The sequence below is a fragment of the Anastrepha ludens genome, chromosome 5 (assembly GCF_028408465.1).
Source record: "Anastrepha ludens isolate Willacy chromosome 5, idAnaLude1.1, whole genome shotgun sequence".
NCBI lineage: Eukaryota > Metazoa > Arthropoda > Insecta > Diptera > Tephritidae > Anastrepha > Anastrepha ludens.
The window spans coordinates 14,056,366-14,072,311 of record NC_071501.1 but is presented as its reverse complement, the minus strand read 5'-3'; the positions used below and the strand labels follow the sequence as shown (position 1 = coordinate 14,072,311).

The following is a 15,946-nucleotide window of genomic DNA, read 5'->3' as shown; positions in this document are numbered from 1 at the left end:
TGCCAATACAAAAGCAAGCAGTCGTGTTGATCGGCAGCCAAATATAATCCAGCGCAGCAACAACATTTCATATGGTGACTCCCTCGCTACACAGTCGGCATGTCAAGCACATGAAATTCTCTTCCCGCAGCAGAACTCCATTCTCTATTTGTTTGATTGACATGCCTGTGGGCATATAAATTCCTAATTTATTTATGCTGTTTGTTCATTTGATTTGCATATCGGTTGGATTTATTGTATTAAAGGAAATTCGCTATGCCAAACATTGCTTATTGCATTGCTTACATGCATACAAACATAAGTAAATCAGTCTTCAAAATACCTTGCAGGGAATATCTAAAGTAGTGATACAAAATCTAGTTCCCGCCTAGTGCGATTTCCCCATTTACGAACCACTTCGTTACCATTGTTGGACATTTTTCACTACCACTGAATTGCACCATCACTCATTTTTTAGTGACAGTTAAAATAGGGGTTTCATTATCACTAAGTTTTTTTAATTTTTCAGTGTTTTAATTACCCGCTTATTGCATTAATTACTTAATGAAGTATGCCTAGCCATGTTCGATGCAAATGGCGTGAGCAGCGATATCTGTCTTAACTGGTGGGACTGTCACCGCCCTCGATTGAGAAAATACAGAAGGTTGCGCCTTCCACTACTTAGCTCTCAGTGAGTTTTGTAGAATCAGCCGCTGAGTTGACCTAATCGTAGACTTTTGTTTGATTTTTTTACTTAAAACAATATTTTTGCCTTACCATTTTCTCTTCTATCACCTTCCTTGTTTGCATTAACCTAACCTAACTTTTCATCAAGACTAACTTCATAGTTCTCTCTTATATCTCATCTATATTTTCATATATAACAGTAAAATACCGCTCATTTTTGAACTTTAGCCCACATAAGTATTTATTCTAGGCCCCAACCGGAGAGTTAATGCAAATATTCCTTCTCTTCCCGTCCGTAGCTTGGTGTTATGCCTACGACCTGTAACGCAGTGAGTTGCTGATTCGAATGGACCTGGTAGGTTGCTGTTGGTCCTGAAACCAATATGTGCTATTCGAAAATTTCGCAAGATCCTTAATTTCGACAGAGCCGAGGTCTTCTAATTCGTTAAAGCAATGTCCGCCCAAAAAGGCGAGTCTACGTCTGGATAGAGCAGGACAGTGACACAGAAGGTGCCGGATGGTCTCTTCCTCATCCTCGTCCAGACAACTTCTGCAGAAATCATGTGTTTGCACACCCATTCTCTGGGCATGCCTACCGATTAGGCAGTGCCCCGTAATAACTGGAATCAGTGTGTTAAGACTGCAGGGTTTGATTGAAAAATAATGAGCCTTCTCGCGCGGAGCGTCTGCCAAGCGATCAACCGAATCGGCTGATGGGGGAAAATTATCGTTGGACCTTCCCCTTCCACTAGAAATTGGTCCCAGTTCGCTGGCAACAGCGGTGCAGTCAACATCGCTCCGCGCGTGAAAGCTGTTTTAAAAGTGTGTTAGGATTTTGCAGTGGCGATCATCTTTTTCGACTCTCGAGGCATCGTCCACAAGGAGTTTGTACCTCCAGAAAGCACTGTAAACGCGGCATTTTACAAAGAAGGGTTCCTTCGGCTGAAAAACCGCGTCGCCCGGGTTTGGCCCGACCTCGTCAACAATTGGGCCCTTCATCACGACAATGTGCCAGCGCACACCGCCTTGCATTGGCCAATATGGGGGTTCCGGTGCTTCCCCACCCTACATACAGCCCAGACCTGTCCCTTCCGGACTTCTTCTTGTTCCCTAATATACTATACCAGTGTCACGGCTTTCATTATTGCCATCAGCCATCAGCCTAAAAGACACTACAGTAGCCCGGGAGCTAAAAACTGAAGGAGATCCCCAGATGCTTGGTATATAAACCTCCGCCCACCCTGCCATCGAGCTTTGAGCCATCTGTGTAAACATGGATGGGCTCGCCCTGTCTTACCACGTCCCGTTCCCACTCTTCCCGCGAACGTAGGAGGGGCCCGAACGTTGTAGTGCCAAGTATAGGCGGAACTGTATAGTCCACCTGTCTGGGAAGCCCCCACGTGCCATCCAGGATTTTACCGTGGCCATAGTCTGTGTTGCACTTACTTAAAGTACTCAGCCTTATTGCTGCACTGCGCTCAATGTACTTTGCCTGCAGGTCTACCGGTAGGAAGTTTAATATCGCATATAGTGCTTTCGAAGGTGTAGTTGACATTGCACCGGTTATAAGAACAGAACCATATTGCAATACCGGAGTAGAGAATTGGTCTAATTACTGCTGTGTACAACCAGTGTATCATTCTGGCTTTCAAAGCCCATTCTCCCCCAATGAGCCTTCCGCAGGAGTATACCGCCGTCGTAGCTTTTCGTACTCTATCTGCGACTGTGAGCCCCCAATTTGGCTTCCTATCCAGTACGAGTCCTAGATATTTAGCGTTTTCTGTTACTTTAAGGGGTTTTCCCCCTAAAAGTATTTGTTGAAGAGCAGCTGTTTTATGTTTTCTGCTGAACAGTATCAGTTCCGTTTTTTCCGGATTTACTTCTAGTCCTCGACTTTGGCACCATAGGGATAGTCTGTTGAGAGGTCCTTGTTGAAGATCACACAGAGTTGGAAGGTGTTTGCCAGAGATTGCTATTACAATATCATCGGCATATGAAATTATCTTACCTCCCATGTTTTCCAGTTCCTGAAGGAGATTATTGAAAGAAAGAATGCAGAGTTGGAGACATTCGCGCTCACTATACCGCTCTTAGTGAATTTGACAGAATCAGCTGATTTGCTGAAGTAATAATTCAATATTTTTTTTTTCGAATTTCCCTAACAACGTCGTTCACTTTGTCGTTTATTTATTGTTATAGCACAGCCGGAATTACTCTCATCTTGTAATATATTATTCTTGATAGAACTCATCTATCGAATTTAGTGCCGGATCCGAACTACCGCAAAAGGATGCAGTACACCTAATTCCATCTTTACACACATTTTTTTACACGATTTTTTTCGGGAACGTATCTATCATATAAAAAAAGAATTAGGTATACTTATAACTGACCTTTCCTCTCAATAGTGAGGAGACTATTTTTTTTCATGACTTAACTTTAGATGTGCTCTGGAAGGTATCAAAATAACGAAGATCTGTAAACAAAAACTTAAAAAGCTAATTTAGGGATGTTACCAACTTTTTTATCTGTCATTCTTGCTGCCCATGACGTCGCAGTGTCATCAGTTGCTCATAAGGAGCGCTTAGGAGAATTCTTTACGGATCTCAACTCACTCGAACATACCCGTTGGTTACGAATCGAATTTCTTACAGGTAAGGCCAATGGCATAGAATACGAGTATATTCCACTTACAGCAACAATTTGTTAACAACAATGACAAGATTGTCACGGAAGATTGAGCTTCAAAATAAAACTAATGGATTTGCACATAAAAATAGTTCTACTATTCACATGAATCTTGGTACACTAGTAGCGCACATATCACTGTAGAAAATTTTTCACTGTAACCTATCATATGTCAGCTATAATAATCTGCTCCCGTCGGAGAAGATCGAGAAGAACTTTACACGGCACTCGAAGTGTAACCAACTTTAGATCGCTCGCGCAGCTCATGAACGGGCACAAGCTGTCTGTTAGTTGGCGAAATGACAGTCGAGTGTATTGTTTACTAGCGCGTGGAAGCATTTTGCCGAGAGTAAACGCGAAAAAAGAAAATATGTAATGCATTTCAAACGTAAAAGTCTGATTGCATTATATTTGGCTGGAAAATCACAACCTGTGATGGTTCGTGAGTTTGAGCACCTTAAAGTAAAAAGAGTTTTTGTTTATCGCACCATAACTCGTTACAATGATACTGGTAGCATCGCGAAACGTCATGGAGGTGGTCATCAAAGCCTTACAACGTCACGTGAGATGGTTCAAAAAGTGAAGAAGCGACTCTAGCGAAATCCCCGACGAAGTGCCACCCAAATGGCGAAAGAACTGAAAATATCTCACCGTAGCATCCGCCGCATACTGAAAAATAATCTCAAAGACAAGCCTTACAAGGTCCAAAAGGCGCATGATCTCACACCAAACAAGTCCGACTTGAGAAAGCGAAGGAGTTGCACCCGCCACAGATAATGGTTTGAGCCGCTGTTAATCTAATGGATTATTTTCTTTGGGGCATTTTGAAGAGTGAAGTCCGAACTAAAAGATTCACCAGTCTCGAGACGCTGAAAAAAGACATTGTCCGCGAGTGGGCTCTCAAGGTCATAGCCAAGGCAAATTTGTATTATTTTCACTCATTTTTTACTTTTAATTGAATAAAAGTAATTTTTCAAACTAAATTTATAACCTTTTTAATTGGTGACACTTTGAGTGCCGGAATCTGTAGTTTTCTATGCCGGTACACATACTGAAAAATGAAGGGTGTTTCAAAAGACACACCTAGATGTTGCTTTAAAATAAAAGTATGAAAATTTAGATTCTTTCAGGTTTCACTATTTTTATTCAACTTACGGCTCTTAACAATTATTTGTGATAATTGATAAGTTATATGAATCTGATACACTCTTTTAGTACCACTACGACCAGAGCGAAAAGTCGAAGTAGGTGATCAAAAAATTGATGATTCCAATGACTTTGTTCTGATCATGTGGATGTCGAAAGTAAGGCACGACGCCCTGTTAGACTAATCATCGAAAGTAGTCATGAAATCATAGAAATTAGGGAGTCGGACCAGTACTTATTCCATAGCCCAGGAAGTGAGGATTAATAAAGAAACCTTTTTGACCCATTTATGTACTTTACACAAACCTAGTTTGAAGAAGGAACTCAATGTACGGTTGCCGCATGAATTGACGTAACAGAACCGAACTTTTTAACCGAATTGACGTCTGCGATTCCTTGATGAAATGTAACGAAGTTGACCGAATTTCGAAGCTGATGTTAGCTGGCGATAAAAGAAAGGGCGTAAAAGAGAATAACATCCAATGAAGATCTTATAATAAAATGAGTATAGATGTTGGTTTCACTTCCTTTCTCTGGTGACAAGCAATTTTGTAATGAAAAATATGACTTTGTATATTTTAACTATTAACTATTTTCCTATACAATAACAATATTGGCGCATAGATTCTAGAGATTGATAGAGCGAGTTTCTCTTATAATTAGTGAGTTGAGCCTTTAAATAAAAAAAGTATTTACCATGTTTCATACGAGGTGGCGCAAAATCAATCATCCAATTTTGTTTTTTACTAAATAAAATAATAATAAATAGTTTAAGGGGTTAGAGGTAGTCAGAATTTTCAAAAAATTTGATGTTTTTTTTTTCTTAAAGTATAATATCTTAAAGATATTCCGTGAAAATTATAAGTGAATCCGACAAATACTTTTCGAGTTATTCAACAATTAACAAAGGGCCTTCAGGCCAAAACAAAGAAAAACTTTAAATGCCATTTCTCAAAACCATGTTTTTTTGAACTGGTGATCACTGTAACTTAAAAACCGCTTGGTAGATTTCAATAAAATTTATACTGCTTTTGAAAAACATAAGCTCGTACCTGATTTTTTTTCCAAAAATTAAAATTTTTTTATTAATTTATTCTCGGTTTTTGTCTCGGAAATCTGAAAAACATTTCCTCAAGCGACTATTTTATATATTTTGAAAAAAAGCTTCGATCAGGCACAAGATTAAAGCTTGTGATGATCACCGCAAGGGACTTCTGGAGAAACGGGCTCCACACAAACAGCGATAACTTTTAAAATTATTAATTTTTTTCTTTGAAATTTTGCTAAAGTCAAGTCGAAACAAGATGTATTAATGCTATGTTTTTATTTTTGTAAAATAAAGCAATTGACTAGCAAAAAAATTATTGAAAATCATAATTTTTTCGGGCCTCAGTCTAACCCTAACCCCTTAAGTTGTTTTTACTAAATCAAAAAATTATAATTTTGAGTGTAAATTTTTATTTTGATCGTTGCGCGTGCCATTGCATGTGCCTAATATGATTGACGTACGACACCATTTCCAAAACTTATAAATCCTACAATAGAGTGATTAATTTTGTGCCACCTTATATTTTTATTTAAGAAAACTCCCTTTAATACGCACGTGTTTGGGCGCAAAAAAAATATATTTGTATTCATATGGGAAGTCAATTATGTCGAAAATGACAGTTTTGTCTAATTTTTTGCTTCTTTAACTATAAAAGAAAATCGGCTTAACGCATTGCTATTAATGCCAATAAAGAGAAAAATAATAGTTTCAAACAAATTTTGTTTAATCTGCTGCATTTGAAAACTTTTCTGCTTAAGCCTTTTTTAAAAGCTTCCATGTCTTCCTTTAAATAATTTCCTCATGGTTGCGTAAATGTCTAAAAAATGATTTCCATGTCTTTCCCCCTTCAGAAACTTTTGCTTACGGTTTTGTTAAACGATAATCTTATTTACATACTCATCCAAATTTGTGTGCTACTCAATTTGCACGCTCTCTTTTAATGTGGATCTCATTAGTGTGATGCATACTCTTCTCAGCCTGTGTATGCATGTATGGAGATGCTTGCAGAGCAATCAGCTCTGCTCAGCTGCAAACGAAGGCCACTGTCGTGTGGGAAACCACATTAAACAATTACCGGTCGCGTACTTTTGTTTCTTTCTCCGCTTTTCCACATAATTCATTGAACCTTATCAATAGACAGTGGGGCGATAAATGCTAAAAGAAAGGCAAAAATATATGTGTGGCTACAATTGAAAGTTATGAAATCGATTGGGTAATGAGTTTTCTGATTAGACAATTGATTTGTTATTTATTTAGTATAAAATCTTTATTTAGTCAGGCATAGTCGTATATGTATGTATATATGTATACATATGTGAATAAGAATAATGATAAGTGATTTTATGCCTCAATTTCAGTTGTGCCTTTTGTTACAATTATGTAGGTGTAGCTATTATATAATATAACGCGACTAAAGCTGCTATGTAATAAGTAGGGATGCGCCCAGAGATGCCCAACGACTGTCAGCTGTTTAGCATTAAGAGGTCGCGGTGGTCTAGAGTACGAAAATTTAGAGTATTTTCGGAATTGTTTTTTACAATAAAATAATTAAAAACGATATTCAAATTTCTTAAGCTTCTTTTACATATAAAAATTAAAAAAAAAAGGATTTTTTTGTAATGCATAAAGAATTGTTTGTAAGCATAAGAAAAAATGGTTTTTTTATTTTAATTTTAATAATTTTAAAAATGGCGCTGAAGTTGACCCTCCCGAAAAATTGGACCTGGACGGAGTTGTCCATGTTGGCTCTTCTTTTTATCTGAAACACAAAAACCAAAAATAGGATTATTCAGTATGACTGTAGCTATGTCCCGCTACTAGAATAAAAAAATAACAAAAATTTGACACAATGGCGCGGTTTTGAATTTGACACTCTAAAAATCGGTTTTTTTCCTGTTTTTTAATCACAAAAATACGAAATAATTGAAATAATAATATGATTCTAGTACGGGCGTTAGCCCTTGATGTTGTGAACAACATATAATATTAAAATTTCAGACGATGCGGTTGAATAGTTTTTTTTTTTTGTTTTGACAACACCAGGCCGAAAAAAGTAGTTTCGAGATAAATGAGTTTAAAGTTTGAGGTACAGGAGCGCGCGGACCGCTCTCTACCTAGGTAATGGGCTGTAGAAGCTGTAATATTGGGAATTTCCGCACAAAAATTTCACAGTATATTCTTAAGATACTTTACTTTCGAAATGTCGAAAAAACAAAAAAATAATTTTTTGAAATTTCTAGACCACCGGGGACAGATATCTACCTGTAAAATTAAAAAAAAAGTTTTTTTTTTCTTATATTGTATAAAATAGTATGTCAAAAAAATTTTTAGGTCGTAAATTTAAGTATTTCTTATACTATAGATCGTCAAACGTGACGACTCTATTCTTTGCATTCGGGCGCTGAGAGAGGTATAGTTACGTTGTATTCAAACTTTAGACGCATTTTTCTCAAAACTACATTTTTCGAATTGGGTCCCTCCATGTGTGGAACAACATCAAGACGCACACCACAAATAGGAGGAGGAGCTCGGCCAAACACCTAACAGAAGTGTACGCGCCAATTATTTATTTTTATTTTATCTATGTATATAAAAAGAAGTTACATTTCCTTGGTAATCTTATAACTCAAGAGCCGCCAAACCGATTGATACACAAATTTTAGAGTTCTTTTCTATCTTTGAGGAGGTGGTTTGTGTGAAGTTTGATTGAAATCGGTGCAGCCGTTCCTGAGTTATGACATTTTACGCTTATGAGCGTTTCTGTTGTACTGTTGTGGTTGTAAGTGTTTATGTTAATATTAATTTGCTGTCGTTGGAATTCAGTTTTTGCAAATATATTTTATTGGTGATGAGAATCGTGAATTAGATCAGCGCTGTGCAATTTCGACGAATACGAGAAGATCAATCGTGAATGAATTGCAAATAATGTTCCATCAACACAATGAATTGGTGAAATTGTTCAAAGTGGCACTCGATCTGATGCCCACCGATGGCCACAAAATCATAATAAAAGCCGATAAAACACCAATTGGGGAGCACGCCAGACGATTCAATGTAGCAACGATTGATGAAGTAGCCATTGTAGTGGTTGGTGAACAGTTTCGGTCACGAGATATTGTTTTGTATCGTAGAAATGAGCAATTACAACGTATTTCAGAACTCCATCGCTGTTATGATGCATTGCAATACCCCATTTTGTTTTGGAGAGGTCGTCCCCTATCATATCAACATACCAATGATAAATCCAACAACTGGTACATACACATTTTATTTTTGTTGAAATATGATTTTTAAATAATTTTCATACGCTAATTAATTTTTGCATTGCAGGTCAAAAATCAACGAAAACCGTCAGTGCGATGAATTTTTATTCGTATCGATTGATGATTCGCCCTCAAGAAAACAATTTTATTTTGCGATGCAATCAACTTTCGCATCAATATATCGTCGATATGTACGCCAAAATTGATAGTGAGCTATTCAATTTCATCCGTCAGAGTCAAGCCCGATTGAGATCAGAGGAATACATACATTTGCGTGACGCAATAATCAATGATGCTTTTATCGAATTGCAAGTTATTTTGGACGAAAATATAATAAAAAATTGAATGCTCCAGGAGCCCTTGGAAAAACATTTTTAACTTTATTTATTTTAGCATAATTTATTTAGCGTAAAAAATTGAAATGGAAATTAAAGAATCAAAGTTTAATTACAAGTTTTTATCGGCGCTTTCACCTTACCTGTATATAGGTGACCACCACAATCAAATTTTAAAGAGTACAGAAAAGGCTATTGTGACATCTTTATAAAGTATGTTGAATGAAAAAAAATCAACTAATTAAACTGTTTAAACATTTTACGAGTTCTATAAAGAAAACTTAATATGAAAAATTTCTTGCGATTTAAAAAAAAAAATTTTATGTATGGTGGTGCGTAGCCCACTGGGTGATGCTTGTTTTTTATAAATAAACTGTATGCCAATTTTGAAAAAAATATATTGACTTTTTCATTTTAAATAATTTTAATGAAAATCAGGTAAAATATTGCCGTTTGTCCCCTTAACTTACTATGCTTTCGAAATATCGAAAAACCAAAAAATCGATTTTTTGACATTTCTAGACCACCGAGTCCCCTTAACTGTTAAGAGTGTCTCCGCTAACAACTGAGAAAATATAGAGCGTTGCGCATACCGCGGCACCGTTACTTGGCACTCAGTCAATTTGACAGAATCGGCTGATTGGCTGAAGGAATTTGTGTTTATTCTATTTTTGTGTTGCTTTTCATTTTTATTGTTATCCATAAGCGAATTCCCCTTACAAAGCCGTTCACTTTTTTCATAATTACGCTCACGGTTTTCGCAATACCTCTCGCTTCTGTAAGCAATAGAGTACACATAGCCATGGCCTCCGTTTGAGCAACAAGCAACTCTCAAAAATGTTAGTGGAAAACACATTTAACTCCATTAAAATACTTGTAGCCCAAACTTATCAGAGAGGATAGTAATATTTGGCGAATCATGGCTTGGATTATCCACCAAGCCAACAAGAGAGTTCGTTTCACTCTGGCTGTGAGAGAAGGATTCTAGCCAATTGCAGTGATCCAAGAGCCATAGAGAAATTTACATTGAAATGAAATTTTGTACAGCATCACACCCGCTATTTAATGGGCACACATCGTATTGTAATGAAATGAAAATTGGCACAAATCTTTCTCGCTGTAAAAAATCAATTTTTTTATCAATTTTTAAGTCCCCATTTCCAGGCCATTGAACTGATGCCACCTTTCTGATCCCCAGTGCAGCGATTATAATTTTTGATAACAAACTTTTATGTAACACAATTTTACTTATGCGGAAGTGTGCGTGAAGAATTATTTTTCACTGGGACAAGAGCTCACTTTAAGGGATTATATACGTCCAGCAGTGCCAAAAATGCGCTAAAAGAAAAATTGTAATTGCAATAACAATAGAAATAAATATTTATAAAAAATCTTTTACATTGGTTATTAGTACTATAAAAACATTTATTTTAATTCACGCGGCCCAAAGTACAATGAAAAAAAGTAACTCCACGGTCTACTTCATTTCTCCTTGAAAGGTTGATGGGTCTGTAAAGAGTAAAAAAGTGCGTGTAGCGTAGTACACATAACAGAAGTGAAACTTTCAAGGCAGACAAAGAAAGAGAGAGAGACCTGAGAGAGAATGAGTGAAAGAGAGAGAGAGAGAGAGACAGAAATGATATATATCTAAATTCACAACATTTGCAGAAAATACAAATAGACAAATTTACAAAAAACGGAGAAGGGTCGACCGGTGTAGGTAAGCGCCGGACAGAATTTCTCACTAGAAATTAGCAACCACAAGAAAAAACTCAGGAAAAATAGCCTAAAGTGTATCTAAGATATATAAAGGGTGGTTAAATTTCAAGGGCCGATGTTGAATGTGAACCACACCTAAACGTCAAGCTTTTTTCTGCATTTCATTTAACATTTTTCAATTTCAGACTAATTCAATTTGAACCATGGAAAGGTACACAATTGAGCAACGCATTAAAGTTATTCAACGCATTAAAGTTATTACTGTGAATAGTGTTCGCTATCGTGAGATGATAACGAACTTTTTATGGCCCGAATTGGAAGATATGGATGTAGACGATATGTGGTTTCAACAGGACGGTCCACTTGTCACATAGCTAACGAAACAATGGCTCTTTTGCGCGAAAAATTTGATGGCCGAATAATCTCTCGTCGCGGCGATGTCAATTGGCCGCCAAGATCATGTGATTTTACGCCGTTGGACTTCTTTCTTTGGGATTATTTAAAAGAAAAGGTGTACGTCGATAAGCCAGCAACAATTCAAGAGCTAAAGGATGAGATAAATCGGCACATTAACAGCATTGAACCTCAATTATGCCTCAGCGTCATCGAAAATTTGGACCCTCGGATGGACGTGTACCGCCGAGACCGCGGCGGCCATTAGGCCTATATTTTGTTCCATACGTAATTGAACCATACAAATATTATCATAATAAAGAGAAATGATAATAATTTCTTAAAAGAATTGTATTTCATTCAAAATGAATACCGGCCCTTGAAACTTAACCACCCTTTATATAAAAATATATATATTTTTTCATAATAATAAAGTATTTATCGCTCCTCCTCTTACTAGTATAGCAATAGCTAATGCTCCTTGTCGACCTTTAAAATTGGGACCAAAAAGTGCCCCAAACAGTAGGCACCAAGGAAATATAACGCCAAGAAATAGGTACCAAAAATATATTTCCCACCAGTTTGCACCAACAAACAAGCGCCAAAAAGTAGGCAGAGTTATTTCTCACTAGAAATTAGCAACCACAAGGAAAAACTCAGGAAAAATTGGCCAAAGTGTATCTAAGATATATATAAGGTATAGCTCTCTCTCTCTCTCTCCTTTGCCTCTACATTATATCTTTTTTCTCTCTCGCGGAACGAAAATGTCCAAAACGTTGCATGGTCTTGAAATTTTACTCTCCATTCTCGATAAGGCTACATATCGAAAAAATTATGAAATATTTGAAATTTTTAACTTTTTTTAGATTTTGTAAAAATCACATTTCCTATTTCTTTCTTTTTTTACTAGTTTAGAGATCGTGATCGTGAATATGGAGAAACCGTGATTTAAGGGAGTATTACCTGAGCCTCTGGGCGTAAGGGTTTATAATTTATTTGAGCTTCATGGCTTGTAAAACTCGTTAGCCTTTCCAGTCTATATGACAAAAATTTGGAAACTTTGACCGACTAAAAAAAAAAATTAGACATGTTGGGCTATAACTCTGCTCTAAAAACAGTCTGCTCATGCTGTGCTTGCAGAGATTTTGATTGCTTTTCTGTCCCAATCAAACATTTTAACAATAACAACAACACTTGAACTGAACGAATTAATTAGTGCCGGTCACTGAAGCCGATCAATGAACTTATTCTTCCCATCCTATTTAGAATTTTTATTTTTTTTTTTTTGTATTGTTTAACTCTTTTCAAAAGCTTATTTATAATTTTTGTTTTATTTAATCCAATAAGCAATAGACAATCTTTCCACGGCATGACACTTTGACACTTGATTGACACCAATAGCGATCATAAATTCCTCAGCTGCCGTAAAATGTATTCATTTCTGGTAAGGCAGATGGAGTTTGAATAATTACATGCGGGCATACAAAGATGAAATGATATGCCCTATTATCTCCACGCTTATCTCGCGAGCATTTGGCCGCATTTCTGGCTGGATTGCTTATAAAAAAGTGCGCTCGAATTTTTCATGCCTATCACTTTTTCGTAATTCTCTGCATGGATGTGCATACCTTTGTTCATATGTAAAGTATTTATATTTGTGTTCACGCCTGTGTGCCTAGTAGGGAAATTTGAATGTTCAGTTTGAAATGCAAATTTATTTCATGTGCAGCAAAATTTTTCAGGGGGGCCATAAGGCGTAAACTCAGGTAAGCCATTAACTCTGTTACAATCTCAACCGATAGAGATGCTAAGAGACTGGGATTACAAGGTTATGTAGAGCTAATGGAACAGCTCTTTATTTTGCATATTTTCCAAAATAAGTAGCAGTATCCCAGAAAGCAGGGCTCTCTCCCTAACTATTCTGTTTGTTTTTTTGTTTTTTGGAAGGAGGTTTAAATGAAAATGTCAAAAACATCTTAGAGGTGTCGTCACACCAATGGTATGTGGGGCGCGCTCCCACTAATACTATAACCATACTCCACCTCGGCTAATTCTACCCTGGGACCACACAAGTATAACTTCTGGGTACAGCCGCTTTTATGTCCGAAGACACAACAGATACCTGCGCCCAGGTATATGAAGGCTATGCACCGCATTAGCTTCTTATCAGACTCCAAAGCTTTAAAGTACCTACCTGTTTACTAAGCTTGACGCCAGTTCAAGACGGCCCTTTTACTACTTCCAAAGCACAAAGCAACAAAAAGATAGTTCATCCACTATTACAAGTATAAAAAGGTCACAATAGTTCTCTAGAGTGAGAAACACTACTTGTGGTTCGGTTATTCGCTTGGATCACATTTAACGATGAATAAGCCCCTGAAATCTTCCCTTTACTGCACTCATCAGATCGCAAGCTACCTCTATTAGATGGTCGGTTCCACGTTTCCGAAACGATTCGGATTTATATCCAAAACGAATTTAAGGTTTTGCTATCGATCTATGCTCCGCCCGGGCGCCCTTTGTTTATTATCGGATTTACTTCACATTTTCACACAATATTTTTAAGATATTCTACAGGGTGGGCCAAATAAGACCTACTAATGTTAAGCGCAAATAACTTTTTGACATATTTATTTTTCTCTTTTTGTAGGTTATAATTGAATTGTTGGAAATTTATTATGGAACCCTACAGTACAACACAACGCGTTAAAATTATCGAGTTTTTCTATTTTTACGGCCGATGGCGGAGCAGTATCCTAATTTGTGGTTTCAACAAGATGGAGCAACTGCGCATACTGCTAGTAGTAGTAGTAGCATTGTAGGTCTTATTTGGCCCACCCTGTACTCTAATAAAATGGAAAGGGTTGAGCAAAAATGAAAAAAAACGAACCCGAGTTCCGGTTCAAATAATGTACCCCTCAAACATTAAACAGACAGCAGCAGTAGAGCAAAAACCGCAAGCGCAATGTGTTTTGTTTTTGCTTTTCGCTCCCAGAACTTAAAAATCTATAAGAAAAGATCAAAAGTTTAGAGTAACTATAGCAAAATTTGACAATTTCGAATTAAATAGAAAAAAAATCAAACAAAACTGCCACACTACTGCTGCTACCTACCTACAACCCAATAAAAAATTAAAAAATATATATAAAAAATATATAAAAATATATGAAAAAATATAAAAATATATTGTATAAAAAAATATACAAATATATAAAAAAAATGTAAAAAAAAAAATATGAAATCTATATTATAAAAAAATTAAAAAAAAAAATTTTTAAATATAAAATATTAATAAAAAAGTATACAAGAAAAAATATAAAAAATATAAACATAAAATAATTTAAAAATATAAAAAATAAAATAATAAAAAAAATATAAAAAAATATTAAAAAAATATAAAAAAATATTAAAAAAATATAAAAAAATATTGAAAAAATATAAAAAAAAATAAACAAAAATATAAAATATATATTAAAAATAATTTAAAATAATATAATATAAAAGAAAATAATAAAATAAAATTACAAAAAATACAAGAAAAAATACAAATATATAAAAAAAAATTTTTAATAAAGAAAAGACTTTGTCTGTAAAGTGGGCTTACTGACGATAGTTTAACGTGACAACATCATAAGAAAATATTGATGGAATGGTTGCATTTTTCAAAAGAAAATTTTAATTTTATTTCTTTTATAGATATTTAGTATGGATATAGAGGAGGCATCACAATGGAATTGATCAAGTTACATTTACACAAACATGAAAAATGACGAAGCATTTATTAAATTCATGAAAGATATGTTCAATTTCGATTGTGCATCAGACGTTAATAAGTCAACAACACTAAGAGGCACCATCATCGATTTGCCTTTTTCAAGACACTTTACACTCGAAACACTCCCTTTCATTTCCTACTTTTTCTATCATCCTCCTATTCTCAACAGAGAAATGGTTCATTGCCATGCACACAGGAAGAAGGCATATGCAAATACAAGTATGTGAATTTATATACAAATGCGCTTATACATACATATACATACATATATATGCTCACTCAAGTAGGACAGAGCCAGATGTCGAACGTTGCCGAACGCGGGGCCCGATTGTGCCTCTTTGTCGTTCTGTCCGCTCTCTCGCTTGCAGTTCAAGCAAGGTAACGACGCATGAGCAAGATAACGCCGCATTTCGAATTATAAGACGTTATCACGTCAAAAAAAAATAAAAATGGAAATACTAAATATACAAAGAAGAAAACCATGTGTAATTTCACTCGTATGTTGTAGAAAAAAGTGCTGCTAATTTAAATTCCCCGCCTCTATAAAATAAACCACCCTTCATAAGTTCTCAGAACAGTCGGTTGTACGTAACCGGAACGACCCGGCCAAGAACTGTCAAACCAACAACATTCCCCGCACATGTATGCGGACTTTGTATGCTGCTACAACAACCACAACAAATGATTCATTATCACCACGTCGAGACCTTAAACCAAACAAGGGATTTACTCTTAAATTACTTTCACTTTTTCTCTCCGAGAAAATGGGGGCTGTGATAATAAGACAGCGTCAATTAGAGTTGTAAAACGCTCGTCGGTTCCGCGTACCAGTCAACCACAGTATATTTACTATTCCCTCTAAAACATCGTTTGAATAAGCTAAACTTTTTATGAAATAAATTTCAAATTCTTT

At 36.0% G+C, this 15,946-nt stretch overlaps 1 protein-coding gene across 1 annotated transcript; it reads left to right on the top strand.

The window, feature by feature from the left end:
- Positions 1 to 8,643: 8,643 nt before the first annotated feature.
- Positions 8,644 to 9,180, top strand: LOC128863989 (uncharacterized). The gene is made up of 2 exons (XM_054103443.1): positions 8,644 to 8,802; positions 8,879 to 9,180. The coding sequence occupies exons 1-2, from the start codon at positions 8,682 to 8,684 to the stop codon at positions 9,154 to 9,156; spliced, it is 399 nt and encodes a 132-aa protein (XP_053959418.1). The 5' UTR covers positions 8,644 to 8,681; the 3' UTR covers positions 9,157 to 9,180.
- Positions 9,181 to 15,946: the final 6,766 nt, after the last annotated feature.